Source organism: Metarhizium acridum (genome assembly GCF_019434415.1).
Source record: "Metarhizium acridum strain ARSEF 324 chromosome Unknown scaffold_29, whole genome shotgun sequence".
Lineage (NCBI taxonomy): Eukaryota > Fungi > Ascomycota > Sordariomycetes > Hypocreales > Clavicipitaceae > Metarhizium > Metarhizium acridum.
In genome coordinates, this window is record NW_027094017.1 from 1,066,122 (window position 1) to 1,083,316 (window position 17,195).

Consider the following 17,195-nt stretch of genomic DNA (forward strand, 5'->3'; position numbering starts at 1 on the left):
AACACCAACCATTTCCATCCAGCATCTCATCTACACGAGAGGGAACCTGTGTATTACCTACACGGCGAAGGCCCATTCAACACACTGGGTTGTCGACAAGCGGTAAAACAGCTTTAGACCTACGCGGTCCCATGATGGCCCGTCACATGTGCTACGCCCCCCTCTTCTTCCTCCCCCCTTCCCAGCCCTGTAGCCCTATCTGTGTTTATGTGTGGGTTTGCAGACCTTGCTTCCGCTCACATGAACAAGAAACCGACAGCTAACACGCCAGAACCCTCTGACCCTTGATTTCTTGGGAAAGGTAGTCCTGTTTGGACAACTCGGCTTCGCTTACAAGTTGGTACACCCTTGCTTCTTTTTTTTTTTTTTTTTAAAAAAAACGGTAATAACACGAGGTGGTTGCTCGAAAGGCGGAGATGGCATCATGGGGGAAGAAGCCGCAACGGCAGACAGATTTTGTTTCATTTCCGCAGCAGGATTTTGCCATTGCTCCTTTTTGAAAACAGGCCATCTCTGGAACGAGCATGTTTCTCTGCCTGTAGCACAAAACGATCAAAGTAGCTTTATCCAAAGGCCACCGCGATGGAGTCGGCAGGGGTGAATGTGTGCTTTGACAACTTTGGGCAGAGCTACATTTCCGCTGCGTCGAGACAAGACGCTTTCCGGTGAGTTTGCGAATCTGTATAAGTTACATCTTTGCTCGCTCGCCTCGGCCAAAGGTGGAAAATCCGCGGGCCACCACTCGGGAACCAAAGGCGCCGCAGAGGTTTCGGTTTGTGGGGGGACAGAATCACTTGGGTTGTCTTTTCTGTGTTCCGGGTCTGTGGGGGGGAGGCAGAATCCACTTGTTGCCGACATCTGCCTGCGTTTTCGATACAATTCCCGGTCGTGGGCTGAGATGTGGGACATGATTGTGCGGTTTGGAGAGAGGTCCGACTTGGGACGCATCATGGACTGGCGATCGGGCCAACTAGCGTGCGTGGTAATTCTTGTGTCTTTTTTGGGGGAAAAGAGTCCATCTGGTACGGCGGCCATGGTTACTGTCGTTTGGGATGACGTGTACTAGTTACTCGTTGCTGAACACCTTATTTTGGCTGCTGCCAAGGGGGCACAACCAGCGCCCATGACTCGTAAGGGTCGTTGAGTGACTCTGCAAAAGGGCCCGACGTGGCTTTGGTAGTTAAAAGCAGGTTCGAGGTGACTCGAATCCTTGACCTCGGCGCCATTCGCGTAGAATTCAGCGAGGCTATTTTACTAGACGGTGGTGTTGCGCCAGAGTGAAGACTCTTAGCACACGCCCTGTGCGAAATCTCATCTCGTCGCGAAACATATCATGCTGGACGGGATCCCAAATGCATGAGTCAACTTCTCTAAACTTCATCGACATGAGACTGTCAATAATGCAGTTTTCGTCTCTTTGGGGCGGAACCACCATGTGCTGATATCGGGTGCTTGAAGCCGTCTTTTCTCACAAAGCCTTCTTTTGCAACTTTATTCGCTCACTACGTTGGAGATGCTATGCGAATCAAAACCTATACATAGTTACATGTACTCCATGTATTTCAGAAATTTCCGTATTGGCAGGCTAGCTGTGGAACCAGTGTGATTTATCGTGTACCTGGAACTATTTGAAAACCGCAACATCGCAACATTCGAGGCTACCCTGTGTAAATGAGGAGGTTGATTGCCAAAGTTTGACTTTGTGCGCTGCTTGTTCAAATCTCAGTCATACACATAAAAAAATGTCAAAATGTCACGTCTTGAATAATCTTTGCTTGCATTCTGTGCAATGTGGCTTAAAGGAAAGAAAAAAAGCGTCAACAACACATTTCAAGCTGGTATCAAACTCGGTTGGGACGTCAACAGAGAGGAGCTCTCTCTGTTTTCATAATGATGAGTGCTATTCTCCATCTGATAGACTTCAACGTACTGTGACCACTCATTCATTCGGATCTCTTGGATATTGAAACCGCCAGTCTGAGGTGCTGTGGGAGTCGCCAGGCTACTAGGCCGCCCTAGCCGACAACCGCGTGGACTCGTAATACGTTTTGTAGCAATATACATCTCGAAGCTGTGCGGATTCCAACGAACATCAGTGTATGCGTGTTTACATCATTGAGCCATAAACAAGCATAGTCCCCAAATGGAACGTACTTTGCCGTGGCATCACAGCCTGGCACCGTCACATACAGAATCATCGTGGCGGCTGCAATAATATGCCGTTGACATTTCAATAAAAGTTCCTGACGGTTCGTTCCATAAAGTCTCTAATTACTTGCTGTGCAAAGTTGTTTGTATCAAGGTTGGCGAAACCGTCTTGAACAAACCGCGCAAGCCTTTTCTACTATAGGGTAGCCCAGAGCCATTTTCACGATACCTGGGTCTTGGCGCTGACGACGACTTTTCGGAACCTCCCACTTCGCGGGCGAGTATAACAAGACATGTCGTCCCTTTGCCGGGATAGTAACTTAATGGCTCTTCAGGGTGGAGCGGCGACGCGGGCCTAGATGCTCTGCCAAGTCCATGTCAAGGTAGCAGTGCTGGTGGCTCCTTGGACGAGACCAAGTGGAAGATTTCCAGAATATGCACTCCAAGTCCAAGATATGACAAACGGTGGCGAAGCTCGGCTGGCCCCGCGCCAAACCCAGAGGAATTTGTCATTTTCGTTGCCAAAAGGTGTGCGGGCTGCGTGGGTGCTCCCACCATGTATAGCTCGTGCTGTTTTATTATCACCACCACCTTCTCGTTTCAGCCCTATTTGCAGAAAGATCGGCCTAGGTGAATCAAACTATATTGTACAATGCTCCAAAAGGATCACTATGCCGCCGCCGCCCAGTGACGGCACATAGTCTTGCAACGTGGCGCTTGTTGCCACAGTTATCATGCAGCAATAGTACTGCAAATCCAATGCGGCCAGCCGTTTTATTGGGAGAAGCGGTGCAACGGTCGGCTGGGACTTCTTGTGCGGAACACTCTCAGTCAATTCCAAAATCGCCTCTCAAACGATTAGTACCGAGCGTCTCTGCAGGACGCAAAGGGGTTACTAGCACTTCTCTGTAGACTTCATCCAACCTGATACCCAGGGTCCTTCTATTCTCTCAACACAATGAGGTGAATAGCCTCTGAGAGAGAAGGTTGCTGAAAGCTTGTGTCTCGGAAAATATTGGTTATCGTGTATATATAAGCTGAAGATGAGTGCCTCCCTGTAGATCCTTGGTAATACTACTAACTACTAGTACCAAAAAGCCGCCCCCCCTTGGATTGACGGGGGCCGGAGTTTTGTCTGCTTACCATTGTCTAACCGGGTTGTCCATATTTTTGGTATTGCAAATGTTTCCCGTAATGTTTGTTGCTGTACCATGTACTACCCCGTATATGGCTGCAATTTCAGGCTAGGATCGACGGCACGGATTGCGCTGCCGAAGCCATCAAGAGTCTTGTCATGGCGCTGTGATGGGCGGCTGTTTCGGATTGAACCAAAAGAATCCGGGCCGAATGCCGTTTCTGCTACCAAGTTTCACATTCCTATAGAATGGATGGGCACCATTTGTCAGTCAGTCGCGAAGGCCATCACGGTGGCGGTCGCGACATGGCGCGCACATGGCGCGCAGATAGTTGCATGTCAGGTAGTTTGCAAGCGGTGTTGTCGTATCGGCATCAATGAACTCAGGCCCTCATTCGTGCGGCATCTACATATGTCTGTACTCCACTGTTGTACGTCAACAAGTTGCTCATGTCATGATTCAACGTAGGCCAGACACTTGGTTTAAAAGGATTCTTCTCTCCCGCCACGGCGACTTGCGCGCCGACCGTTTCCCTTGGACTATTTGTGAGAGATGGTGTGTGATGCCCGAATGGTGCACAAAGTGTAGTTGTTGATCTGCACTCATGGGAGAGGGTTCATCGCTATCAGTCAGCTGATTGCGTATCAATCAGAGCTTTGGTGGCCGGGCCCCTTTTATTACTCAGCTCAGTTGTGTGTCAGGCATGGTGGGTTGTTGTGTGCCGTAAAGCCGACCAGAAGTAGCCTCGTACCACCTAGTCTATCAGTCTGTCTGAGAACTGGCCAATGCTGGCTTCGTTTGGTGTACTCCGTAGCAATGAGATCCAATGTGTGTTCCACCCATGAATGAATGCACGAGTGTGTGGACGAGCGACGAGGTGCTCGGAGCCGTTGCCGTGAGCCGGGCAGTTCGAGTCACAAGGAGATAACCCGCGGCCAATACGGATCCAAGGCTGGCTTCACGGCTCCAGAGATGGTAGCACCACGCTTTGCTTCTTGTAGGACATGGGCCACATTGTCCGTCAGTATGCTCGGTGCGTAGTACATACACGGGGCACTCCGGGCAGGCAAAGGGGTTTGCCCGTCTGAGAAGCGCAGACAGACATGGCCAACGGAGCAGTTGAGGAGGAGGCCATGTGTTGATGCGGATTGCCAGATTGCAGATTGGAATTGGACGTTGGACGTTGGACATTGGACATGGCAGGTTTGGTGGTTTGACGCACGAACGGGAAAGCGGCACACAAGACCCTCTTTTTGGCTCGACGGACTCTGGGCAAGCGCATTGGACGATGCTCTTGCCTATTAATGCGCATCTCCAATTGGCCTGGTCTACGCAAGAAGAACCAGAGAAGTCTGGTGGTCTGTATTGTATTGCAACTTGTTTATTGACTGGATATCGAGTATGGTAAAGGCCACGGGGGCAATGTTGTACGGTTATGCGGCTCAGGTGCCTGGAACGGCGCTCGGTGGTGCTTACATGTGCAGTGTCGCCCAGTGGCGCCAGGTCGCCTTGTAGGGACTGCGGGCCCGGGAGTCCAGCCCAGCCAGCAAAAGGCACCTGCACCGTGCTGAGCCTCCAGCCAGTCAGAGAGCGTCTCCGGCCCGCGCCAACCCGTTTGCAAGCCAGTCAGCTCTTCAGTGTCCCCTCGTGCGCGGGCTCCTGTGTGGGCATCGGGGGCCCGGCCGCTCCCCCCCTCCACCAACTCCGCGCATCTCCTCTGGTTCGTTCGTTGGTCGTTCCCTTTGCATTCAATTCAAACCTCGTCTTCCATCAACGCCGTCTGCCCTCTCGTTCGCATCCCATCCCATCGCACAGCGCGTCCGACGACATCACGTAGCCCGAGTCACTACGCTCGCCGTCCGCACACCGTCGTCTCTCCAGAATCAAGCCTTGGTCAACCACGTATTGACTGACACCATTGCGACAATCCTCCAGCCCAGCGAGGGCTTTCCCTCTGCGAACCCCTCCGTCTGCACTCGCAGTCACGCCGCTCATTCGTCGCCATGGCTGAGGATGAGAAACGAGCAGCAGTAGCAGAAGCGACAGAGGCCACCGAAGACGCAGCACGCCGTCCGTCCGCCTCGCCTACCGAGAAGTCCGAACCGAATTCGGTAAGATTGCCCAACTCCCGCCGTTTGCCTGTCCATCTTGTCGTCTTGTCGTCTCTTCGCAGTCTGTCGACGAGCCTGTCGATAATCACCTCGACAACCATCCGGAATTCTGTGGTGGCTCTGCCGCACTTTCTCTTCCTCTCCCGGCCTAGCTTTTCACTTTTGAGCAGTGTCGTTTCGCATTCGTCCAGCAAGGATGCGAAAATGCCAATATCACTTTGCCAGCCTTGCCCTGGCCACGGCAGGCAGCACGCAGAGACATTGGACAAGACCGGGCTGCGAACCCTGACACCACTTCCTTGGATATAAATCGCTGACTGGGGCAATGCACGCCACCTCACAGGAACCATTCTCCTACGATGAAGACGACAGCTTTGCCCGCCAAGGCGATCAGCCGCGAACTCCTACCGCCATCGAGCACGATCTCAATGTTACCGAGGATGACCTTCTCGAGGCCAAAGAGCTTGCCTCGCAATATACGCTCGAAGAGGTCCGCGATATTATGATTCGAGTGCGCCGAATCCACGAAAAGGACCCCAATTTCCCCACAACAGTCATCGAGAAGGTCAAGACGTTTCTCGACAATGACGCCATCTTTGAAAACCCAGATCAACATCAGCATCTTATCCAAGAGATGAAGCTCGAGGCTGCCCTTGTCACCAGCAACAGTCCCTACTCCGAGGTGCGTGCTGTTGTCAGCAACAAGGATGACCCCAAAACGCCATGCTCTACTATCCGAAGTTGGGCCATAGGCTTGATCTTTTCCGTCCTGCTTGCCTTCATCAACCAGCTCTTCGATATTCGTCAGCCGGCCATTCGTGTCATGGCCAACGTGGCCCAGCTGCTTGCCTACCCCATTGGCAAAGCTGCCGAACGTTGGCTCCCTGACAAGGGCTTTACTTTGTTTGGCGTCAGGCACACCCTCAACCCGGGTCCTTTTTCCAAGAAGGAGCACATGCTCATCACCATCATGGCCAACGTGGCTTACAACACGCCGTATACAAACTACATCATCTGGGTTCAGTATCTCCCACAGTACTTTGATCAACCGTATGCATCGCACTTTGCATACCAGCTGCTGATTGCCCTCGCCACCAATTTTATTGGTTACGGCATTGCTGGCATCTGCCGCCGATTCCTCGTCTATCCGTCGTACTGCGTCTGGCCGGCCTCCCTCGTAACTATTGCCCTCAACTCGGCGTTCCACACTGACATGAATCCTCCTGTCGGCGGCCCATTTCGTTCCATCTGGAGAATCTCGCGCATTAAATTCTTCTACCTCATGTTCGCCGCCATGTTCGTGTGGTTTTGGTTCCCCAATTATATTTGGGTCAGCTTGTCCAAGTTCAACTGGATCAGCTGGATTGCCCCTGGCCACCGAGACCTAAACATCGTCACCGGCATCAACAACGGCTTGGGCCTAAACCCCTTCCCTACATGGGATTGGAACGTGCTTTTGTGGGATTCTGCTGATCCGCTCATGGTTCCTTTCTTTAGTACGCTCAACCGTTTTATTGGCGTCTTTGCTTCCTTTTGGGTAGTTTTGATCTTCTGGTACAAAAACGTCTACAATACGGGCTATCTCCCCATCAACACCAACAGAGTCTTCGATCGCTTCGCTCAGCTTTACAACATAACAAAGGCAACCGACGATCATGGACTGTTCAACGCGGAGAAATACGAGTCGTACTCGCCTCCATACCTTGGTGCTGGCAATGTGGTCATCTACATGTTCTTTTTTGCCATCTACACGTCGACGCTTACCTATGCGGCATTGTATCATCGTCACGAAATTGCCATGGGATTCAAGGCCCTGTTTTACAGCTTGCGGCTGAAGAAGAAGCCCGTCAAGGATGAACGTGTTTTGGATGTGCACAATAGACTGATGCGCGCCTATCCTGAAGTTCCCGAGTGGTGGTACATGCTTTGCCTTGCCATTGCTATAGCGTTTGGAATTTCAGGCATCGTCGGATGGGATACCCACACCTCCCCGGGCGTGGTATTTTGGGGCCTGGCTCTCTGCGTAATCTTTGTGATTCCTGTTGGTATCATCAAGGCCATGACGGGTATTGAAGTCACGCTCAACGTCTTGGCCGAGTTTGTCGGTGGTTCGTGGGTGGATGGCAATGCTCTTGCCATGAACTACTTCAAGTCGTTTGGGTACGTCACTTGCGCGCATGCCATTTGGTTCTGCAACGACTTGAAGCTTGCGCACTATGTCAAGATTCCGCCTCGTCAGACCTTTGTTGCGCAGATGGTTGCCACCTTTTTCAGCACCATTGTCTGCATTGGCGTGTTGAACTTTCAAATGAACAGCATCAACAATGTCTGCACGCCAGAGGCTCAGTATAAACTCACCTGTCCCGGCGTCAACACCTTCTTTACCGCGTCGGTCTTGTGGGGTACCGTCGGCCCCCAGAAGATCTTTGGTCACCGCGGCCAGTACAGCCAGACCCTGATTGGCTTTCCACTTGGCGTTGTCATTGTCGTTTTGATCTGGGCCCTGAACAAGAAGTTTCCCAAGTGGACGTGGGCTCGACAACTTCACCCTGTCGTCATTCTCTACGGAGGCATCGTCTGGGCGCCATATAACATGTCATATGTCTGGCCGTCCGTTCCCATTGCTTACTTTTCATGGATCTATCTAAAGACCAGGTTCCTTGGTCTATGGTCAAAGGTACGTACTAATCCTAACGTTTGACAATTCCGTCGGGTGGTGCAGCAGAAACTAAATCCTGATGGCAGTACAACTTTGTCCTCTCAGCAGCATGGTCATGTGGCATCGCCATCTCTGGCATCATCATCTTCTTCAGCTTACAGTACACCGAAACCGACTTCAACTGGTGGGGCAACAACGTCTCCGAAATGGGTTGTGAAGGCAGTGCCTGCGCGCTCAAGACCCTTGGCCCTGGCGAATGGTTCGGACCCGGTCCGGGACAGTTCAACTAAAGCGAGTAGGGCGTAAATAAAAGTGCGCTCGTAATGAAAGAACGGAGCTTTTTTTCCCCGGAGCCCCGTCTGTTTTTTTTTTAGCTGCAAGCCAGCGCGATATATACAGTAAAGCGATCATGTCTCGGAGTTGGAGTACCTTGGGATATTTTTTTTCCTATGATTTAGGAGTTTACCTCTTGACGAATTTGTTTTGCTAAACTGGGGTCTTTTCGCATCATCGGCATTGCAAGATGATTTGGCCAGTCGGAAGAGAAGGAGTTGCTTAAAGAACAAAGTTATACCCCAGTTTACTAATCTAGCTCGATTTGATTTTTATGAGGCCAGGGAGCTGCATGGAGTAAAAGGATAGTTTAGATGAAGCATGATGGATTGTAAAACTATGTTGACCTCAATACAATGTTCTCTCGGGCTCTGGATTGTCTAAAGTGAACATGCTTGACCCAAGAAAACGTCCAACCTGCTGTCCATGTTGGCCTTGTCGCCTCTGACGAGCACGGTTGTCATTGTCCGGCAAAGACAGGAGTGCTACTGGCATTCGCTTACATCTGCTCAAAACAACAACGGGCCTCAATTTGCGTGGGCACATAGAAGCAGTCCATTGCGAGAGCATCAGCCCAGCCACGAATGCTGCCTTGTCCTCGTCAGCTGGCGTGCGAACAAGGCACGAATGACTCACTGGGCAATTTTCACCGATTAAAGCCATTCTCTGCTGTTGCCGCCGCTTGCCGTCGATTTTTCTCATCTGAAACAGACATCACCCGGTACAGTCTGAAATAGACGGGTGCAAAGTCGAAACCAGCACAGCATACGGCTTTGGCATCGTGGGAGTCGTGACGACTACGGCGTTTTCCCCCTCGGCAAGACTCGGTAAAGCTCGAGCCCGTCTATCTGCATTTTGAACGCTGGGAAAGTGACTGCGTCTGCATTCTCGGCCGAGGCAACATGGTATCTGAACCGGGTGTGCCAGGACCCCAGAAAACCTCGGCTGGCAGATTTGGCAACGACCTGGCTTTCCTTGGGAGTAATGGAACGCGCAGTCACGTTTGTAGTCACTCGGGCTAGGATGCCAGGAGGGGATGACGCTCCCCTCGTCACGGCTAGGTCGTCGGATGGGCGGGTGGAATAGCACTAGGCTTGAGGCGTTGTCTATCGTGCTCGTCCGTCCCGACTCCCGACTGCCTGGGTATGAGCAATTCCAAGACCCTGGGCTAGGCTAATGTCCGCGGGAAGAAAAAAGAAAAAAAAAAAAAGGCTAAAAACTGTTCCACACCCTGTAGTGCATCCCCCTAGGGACCGTACTGATTGGAACGTGATTAATACTAAAATTGAAATCAAAAAACGACGAGAAAGTTCTGGATAGATACGAAATGGGACCGTGATGGAGGATTGCAGGAAGACATATAGTCGGGGATCGGGGTCCCAGCTGACTGACATGATATAGAGGACTCGACAAGACGTAGTGTACCTGCATGTATTTCATCATTCTTCTACATCATGTACAAACGAAAGAAAAAACAAAAACAAATGACCTATTATGCCCTTAACCAAACGCCAGGCTTAAAAATCTCCGTACAATGCAATGATAAGCTACACCACCCAGTATTAAGCAAAGAAGAAAAGCATGTTATTTTTCTTAAAAAAAGAAAGAGCGCTCAATGACTCATCCAATATCATGGAGATATAGAACCACTCGCATTTCTCGAGTCCTCCTTCCAGCTCGTCCTGGGCGACCCGCCACTCAGGGGGCTCACCTCGCCGCCGGTCTGATGTCGCTGGTCGACGACAGAACTCGAGCCGATTTCCACGGCTTCCTCGGGCACAGACAGCATGCCGCCGCCCCCGCCGCCGTCCTTGATGCCGACGGCATCGCTGTTGAGGGCCTCCCAGCTGCTTGGTTCGTGAATGACGCCTTCTGGGAGGATGGGGCTGCGCTCTTTGCTAAGATTTACTCGCGACTTTACCCAGTCGCCTGCCTTTGTGGAAAAGTCCTTCATGGATCCGTGGCTGCCGCCGTGGCGGAGGCGACGGAAGCGACCTTTTCCTTTGTTGAGAAGCGCCCAGTTGTAGGATGAAGTCTTGGTCGGGGTGAAGCCGGCATGGAAGCTGACGACTGGCTTCTTGCGGCCGGGCTTGCAGAGGACGCCGGCCTGGTGCATCTTGCGCGTGATGAGGTCCATTTGGCCGCTGATGGTGGGCGTGGTGATGACTTCGACGGCCGTCATGTGTACGGTGTGGATGCCTTCGATTTCGACCTTGCGAAGGTCGTGGTTGAGGCGTTGAGCAAAGAGGTATGCGGGGAGGAGGGAGCCCGAGATGTCGTAGAAGCGGGAATGCAGAAGGTCAGTTTCGGAGATGCCCTGCGTCGCGAGATGCGGGTGGAGGAGCTCGTTCCAGCTGGATATCAGGAATTGCTGGAGAGTACTGCGTTGGTCGGCGGAGAGCCAATGCGTGTATGAGGGCTGTGTGACGTCTGGCTCGGGTTTTTCGAGGAGGACACGCGGCGGGAGAGATTCGTAGTCGCTTGATGGCTGGAGAATGGGCTGACTGATGGTGTCATAGCAGGCGAGAGTTTCGACGGATGCGACGAGGAGCCTCATGGCTGCTTGTGCGAAATGCTCGGGGACCCGGTCTGGGGAGTACTCGATGCTGAGCGAGACCTTGTCTGGTGACATCATGGTAGAACTGGCAAAGAGATCGGGAACATCTCGAACCTGTGGCTGAAGGAGGTTATAAGTAAACGTCGTGTTGTCAATGTTCAACGTGGTGGTTCCATCGACGGGAACCTGCGTTCTGTGTCGCACGACGGTGCTGAATCGCGACCAGCTGGCCCAATCTGTGCATTCTTGTGCAATTTTCTGCGCGCCCATGGCTTCATAGGGAAGAGAAGCGGCGCTGTCTCGCTGGATGAGCTGGAGAACCTGCAAGGGCGAACTATTGACAATTGGGAACCGCACCCGAATGGGCACAATGTTCTCCATGGGACCTGCGATGGACGACACATCCACACTGGTCTCCAGCTTGAGGCGACGTCCTTCGACGATTTCACCAAAGACAACGTCCGGGCTACCGGACAGCGTGGCCATGACCATGGCCCAAGCGGCCTTGAGGACACTGTCGAATGTGATATTGAAGTCGGTGAGCGATGAAATCTTGACTTGCTCCTGGAAGGATTTGACTTCGGAAACTGGAGGAAGAGGCTTTGAACGGGGAACAACCTGAGTGACCTTGGCTTTTTCAAGTCTTTGTCTCCAGTATACCCTGCTGTCATCGTATCGCGCACCTCTCAGAGCACGAGTGTAGTCGAAGAAGGAGGTCCGGCGGCGCTCCATCGTGGGGTGTTCGTACAACTTGACGAAATCCTGGACCAATCGCGGCACAGCAGACTCACTGACTTGAGCATAGCTGAATCGGATGATCAACTTGCCGCCATGTTGTCCAGCATCCAAGAAGGCAAACTTGGTAGCCGGCTCTCTCAACTGGAGCACCTCCTTCTGCATGCGCTTCAAGACCTGCTGCATCTCCTTGTCTACAGAAGACGCTGACACAGACTTTCGCTCAAAGTCTGCGTGGAACGAGTCAATGGCAACTTGGAACAGGTTGCAGTCGTGCACGGCGAAGGCAGTTCGAAGAGAAGGGTGCAGGCGAGTGAGGGCCTCACATGCTTCCTCGACGCGTTGCGCGCGAATAGAGCCATTGAAATTGACAATGAGGAAACGAATGTCACTCCTGGGTCCGTAGAGACTGGGCTCAAGGCAATGGAGCTGGTGGGAAGATGCTTCAGCAACATCGATGACATCGTTCCAGGGGATGTCGAGTTGCGGCGCAACCACGAGCTTGACGAAGCCATGGTCTGTACCTTCAGGTAGCTTGCGGGCTGCGACGCTGGGCTTAGGAGAGGTCTTGGGTTTGGGTGCCTTGATGAGATGATGCTCTTTGATTTCCAGGGACTGACACATTTCCGTGAGCGTGGCTCCGCTGAGAAGTTTGCTGATTTGAACATCGAAACCATTCTGGCGGCAGGACAGAACAAGTTTCATAGCCAGGAGTTTGTCACCGCCGGCATCCAGGAAGCTATCTGTCGTCTTAATATCCCCGACCATGGCGTGCAACACGGCCGCCCAGATGAGACGCATTGATTCTTCAGTTTGTGTAAGTGGGAGTGGTTTGCTCTGAATCCCCGTGAAGTGAGGCTGGCTGCTAAAAGGGACATTTGCCAATTCTAGCAAGTCAGTGTACGAAAATGGAGAGGCCATCTTCTGCAATTTGCGTCTATTAATCTTGAGCGAGGTGGACAGTGGGAATCTACGGATGGGGATGAAGAGCTTTGGGACGCAAGTAGAGTGGCTAAGCTTTGAAGCCTGGGCCAGGGACGTTTCTGCCAGCCATTTGACAGCAGCGAGCTTGGATCTCATCTGCATTGTCAACTTGTCGAGCTCAGATGGTCCAACAAACTCGCTGTCGCCGAATTCCAGAAACGCAGCAAGAGAGTTGACGTTGTTGCTGGTTGTGATGGGCTCCACGGCAACATCTACATCGCCGCCGAGACATTGTCGAATTTGTTGTTCCAAGACAGCAATCAAGGCCGGAGATCCATTGACCAGGACTTCATCTCGCATGCTCGCAAGGAAGCGAATATGCCCCCGGTCGAGGTATCGCACGCGATGACCCGTTCTCAAGTAGCGCCATTTTCGTTCACCACGGATTTGCTGGAAAGCCGCCGGGTCCATGAGGGGATTGCCATGAACGTACTTGTGAGGTGTCACGATGGGGCTATCAATAGCTAGTTCCCCAACAGCACCAAGAGGCATCAACTTCTTGGGATCCTCAGGGTTGAGGATCAGGAACCGACCGAGGAGAGGCGGAGCAATGATGTTGGTATCGCTAGACTCCGCAACGTTGAAAACTGAAATCGCGAGTGGGCATACATCCGGAGCGCCGTAAGCAAGAAGAATGTCCCTGTTGCCAAGCCATGGCTTGAACGCATCTTCATCAAGAGTTCTTGTGCGGAAGCAGATGGTTTGCAAGTTCGTCACATTGGCTGGGTTGATCTTTCGTGACAAAACCGTTGTCATATAAGTCCAAGTAATATCCATGCGAGCAATAGTGCCCTCCAAGTCATTTACGCGCTCCAACGGGGAGGGGATGCAGACACACCCCCCGTGGAGCAATGTGCCTAGAATCTCGACAAGCGCAATGTCAACGGTATAAGCAGAGAGCTGAAGCACTCTACTGCCATTGTGGATCTTCAGGGCTTGTCCCTGAACCGAGAGAATAGAGCACAGCGATTCATGAGTAAAGAAGCATCCCTTTGGCTTCTCAATGCCCGGTGCTAGGAAGGCACAAGCTGCTTGCTGTGGGAGAGAGTCTTTCAACTTTACACTAACCTGTGGGGGAAGAGACGACAGGAACGTTTCGTTGACCAAAACGAAAGGCGTGTTAGAAAGGTCCAAGTGCTTGTATGACCCCTCCGTGACAACTACAAGTTCTGGCGCGAGCTGATTAATCATGGCTTCGACCATGACCATGTCCTGAGCGTCCAGGCAGACACAGCAGCCGCCTGCTTGCATCACAGCAAGCATAATGACCGGCGACCAGCGGCTCTTCTCCAAGACGATGGGAACCAGAACGCCGGGATGAACACCAATGTTGACAAGATATGTGGCTAGTGCAGTGACACTAGCTCGGACCTGCTGGTAAGAAAGCTCGCCATCCCAAGCATAAATGGCCGGGAAATTGGGGCGAACTTCGCACTGTTTGAGAATAAGCTGGTGCAGGCATGCTGAGATCTTGGTGTCGGTCTGCTCCTCTTCCCAGTCAGGATTCATAATCTGCTGGAAGTCATGTTCTGTGAATAAGTCAACTTGTGAACATAGCTGTGCAGGATTGTTGATGATGACCTGCAGAGCACGTTGGAATGTATTCATAACGTTGTGGAGTTGCGCCGGCGACAAGCAAGAATAGCTCACATCCGCTTGAATGCGGTCCTCGCGGAGTGTCACACAAAGAGAGACGTCGCAGTTGCCATCGATGGTATTGGCAAGTAGAACGGGCTCCCAGACGCCGCTGTCCGAGTCAGAATCGCTCAAGATGGTGTCATCAACATCCTGACAGGTCACACATGTGTTGAAGAGGCTCTGGCCCTGGATGCCAAGCGAGTGCTCAATCTCGGCCAAGGTTGGAGCTTCCGTCTCCCGAGAATCCTTGGCCATTCTTTCCAACTGCCACAAGAGGTCAAGCACACTTGACATGGGCGAAAAGTCGACCAAGCAGGGCACAAAGGTGGCCAGGCTGCCAACATAACGCTTCATACCAGGCACGACAAGTGCATCTCTACCAGCATACGAGTATCCGAAAATGACACGGTCTTCTCCGACGTACGTTCGCAGAACAAACGCCCAGGCTAACTGAATGACGGTAGACAGATCTAGTTGGTTATAGGCGCAGAACTGGGATAGCTGATGCCGGCTAATGTCGAGACCAATGCCCCGTGACTCGAGACGTCCTTGTTTTTGGATAGCAAGGTGAGGAAAAGCGCATGGTGTGGCTCCATTGAGGTAGGACCTCCATACTTCAACGCTCCGAGGAGCCTCGCGTGAAGCGATGTGGCGGGTTTGTCGGGGAGGTAACGGACTAGAAATGACCAATTTTCTGCCCATATACAACTCCCGAAGCTGAACAACCAAGTTGTGGATGGCAGTCAAATCGCACAGTGCCTGGCTGCAATCAATTCTTAGGTACGCAGTTTTGTCCGACCGACTCACTGAGAGTCTATGTCTCGGCATAGACTTTGACGGCCTCATGGGGGGCAGCGATGAAAGAGTCTCCATAGGGTCGTTCGAGTCCAAGAATAGCATGTCGGGTGAGGTCTTCTTCAGAACCATTTGATCAAAGAGTCCCTTCTCTGACACACTGTCGATGAAAATGCTCCTCAAGATGCTATGGGAAGCGGCAAGTGTTTGCCAGGCGGAGCAGAGTGTGTCTCGGCAAACTTCCGACCCATCGACGGTGGCAAGTTCATATGTGCGACTGACGTGGAAGCAGTTGGGATCGATGCTTTGGGCGACCAAAATCTCCTGCTGAACGAGGTCCACGGGGCAGATTGTCTCAATATTGTCAACTCCATTGATGCCAACATCAACAAGCTGCTTCGACATGAGCTTTGACAATGCCTCATAAGATGTTTCCAAAAGAGGCACATCTGAAAGCGTCAGTTCAGGCTGCATGACCCCTAGGCGAGAGACGGCGCGCAAGATGGAACTCTCAAAATTATGCATCCACTGTGTAATGCGATCCTGATGCCTCGAGTTCACATTGAAGGAGAACTCTACCCTGGCACCGTAATCATCAAGGCCCACGGAAACCTCGAAAAGGGCAATGCGGCCAACTGCAGGCCCTACGTCAGACGCCAAGGAGCGGACTTCACGGTCAGGGGCAGCGACGGGCTCCAAGATGCCATTTTCCCTCTGTAGCTGGTTAAGAGTGTCGATGCAGTTGAACATGACTTCGACTGGCAAGGAGGTGGCAGCCGTGTCGTCGGCGGCGAATTTTGATTGGAAGTATGGTGTGCCATTTTCCGAAACCGCTTTACGAGAATCTTTGAGCAGCTTGATCAAATGGATCAAATCCGAGCCAGGATGGACCGGCACACTAATTGGGCAGAGCGCGGTGAACCATCCAACCGTCTCTGCGACATTGAAGTCGCTATTTCGAGCATCTCGGCCATGCTCTTGCTTCCAGACGGTAGGAATGGAGCGATCAGGGAATGTCTGATGGAAGGAATATAACAATGCAGCGATGAAAACGTCTGCAGACTCGGTCCGGAAGACATTGTTGCACGTTTTCCTCAAAGCAGATGCCGAGTCCCGTGGCAAGGCAAAGTTCAGGTGCGTAGTGTCTCCGTACAGGTTGGAGTGGCCCTCCAAGCCCCAGTATCTCAGGTTTGCGGGGACAATTTCGAACGGCAGGTTCGGTTCAATTAACCGCTGGCTATTTTCGTAGCTCTGATAGTCTGTCCAGTATGTAAATGGTATCGAGGGCTCGGAGACAAGTGTTCCCTCTCGAAGCAATTCATCCAGGTCATGGAGCAAGATCTTCCACGAGACCGAGTCGACAACTAGGTGGTGAGCGGCAAGATACAGTAGCTGCTTATTCTCGGTATTTCTAATGTGCTTGACCGTAAAGACGGGACCCTTGAAGACATTTAACGATTGCTGGGCCTGATCAATGACAGTCAGTAAATCGTCGTCGTCGTTGATGTACCTGTGCTCGAATCTGTAAGCACGGTTCGACTCGGGGGCGATGACTTGTGCCCAGCCCTGGCTGGTCAGTCTGAATCGAGCCCTTAGCATGGAGTGTCGTGATACTAAAACGCTGACGGCGGCTTCGATATCTGCCAAGGCCACATCGCCCTTTACATTCAAAAGTATACTTTGGCTGAAGCGGTATTTCGGGCCAGTGATGACAGATGCCTCTACACTTCGCTTCACTGATGACCTAAAGAAGAGCTGCTGCATAACAGCCAGGGGGAAGTAGACCTCCTGTCCTGGGTCCTGGGTAGGACTCTCAGGTTGGTGTTGCTGTGAGGGGCCATTGTTATCGTAGCCAATCTCTAGGTGAGGTCTCACAAAAGAATCAGGGCGCATGGGATAAGGATGATGACGATGATGGTGGTTACGGTGACGTGGCGGTGGTTGTGGCGGTTGTGAGACTGGAAACTCGATCCCTTGCCTGCGATGTTGCTGTACACCCCTCCGGTGCTTGATGAATTGCGTAGCCATAATTCTCTCTTCAGCCTCTTCACCAATATTCTGCACCCACGTCTGTAATTTCCTGGCATCGGGCTCACCGT

The 17,195-nt window shown here is 52.1% G+C and overlaps 3 protein-coding genes across 3 annotated transcripts; 1 reads left to right on the forward strand and 2 right to left on the reverse strand.

The window, feature by feature from the left end:
* Positions 1–552: 552 nt before the first annotated feature.
* Positions 553–1,035, reverse strand: J3458_004389 (uncharacterized protein; the record flags this gene model as incomplete). Its single annotated transcript, XM_066118190.1, has 1 exon — positions 553–1,035. One exon carries the CDS (start codon positions 1,033–1,035, stop codon positions 553–555), a length of 483 nt encoding a protein of 160 aa, XP_065976790.1.
* Positions 1,036–5,003: 3,968 nt separating this feature from the next.
* J3458_004390 (uncharacterized protein) lies at positions 5,004–8,756 on the forward strand. The gene is made up of 3 exons (XM_007809847.2): positions 5,004–5,395; positions 5,739–8,072; positions 8,141–8,756. Exons 1-3 carry the CDS (start codon positions 5,288–5,290, stop codon positions 8,342–8,344), a joined length of 2,646 nt encoding a protein of 881 aa, XP_007808038.2. The 5' UTR covers positions 5,004–5,287; the 3' UTR covers positions 8,345–8,756.
* A 1,049-nt stretch (positions 8,757–9,805) lies between these two features.
* J3458_004391 (Nonribosomal peptide synthetase) lies at positions 9,806–16,190 on the reverse strand. The gene has a single exon (XM_007809846.2). The coding sequence runs from the start codon at positions 15,844–15,846 to the stop codon at positions 10,018–10,020; it is 5,829 nt and encodes a 1,942-aa protein (XP_007808037.2). The 5' UTR covers positions 15,847–16,190; the 3' UTR covers positions 9,806–10,017.
* Positions 16,191–17,195: the final 1,005 nt, after the last annotated feature.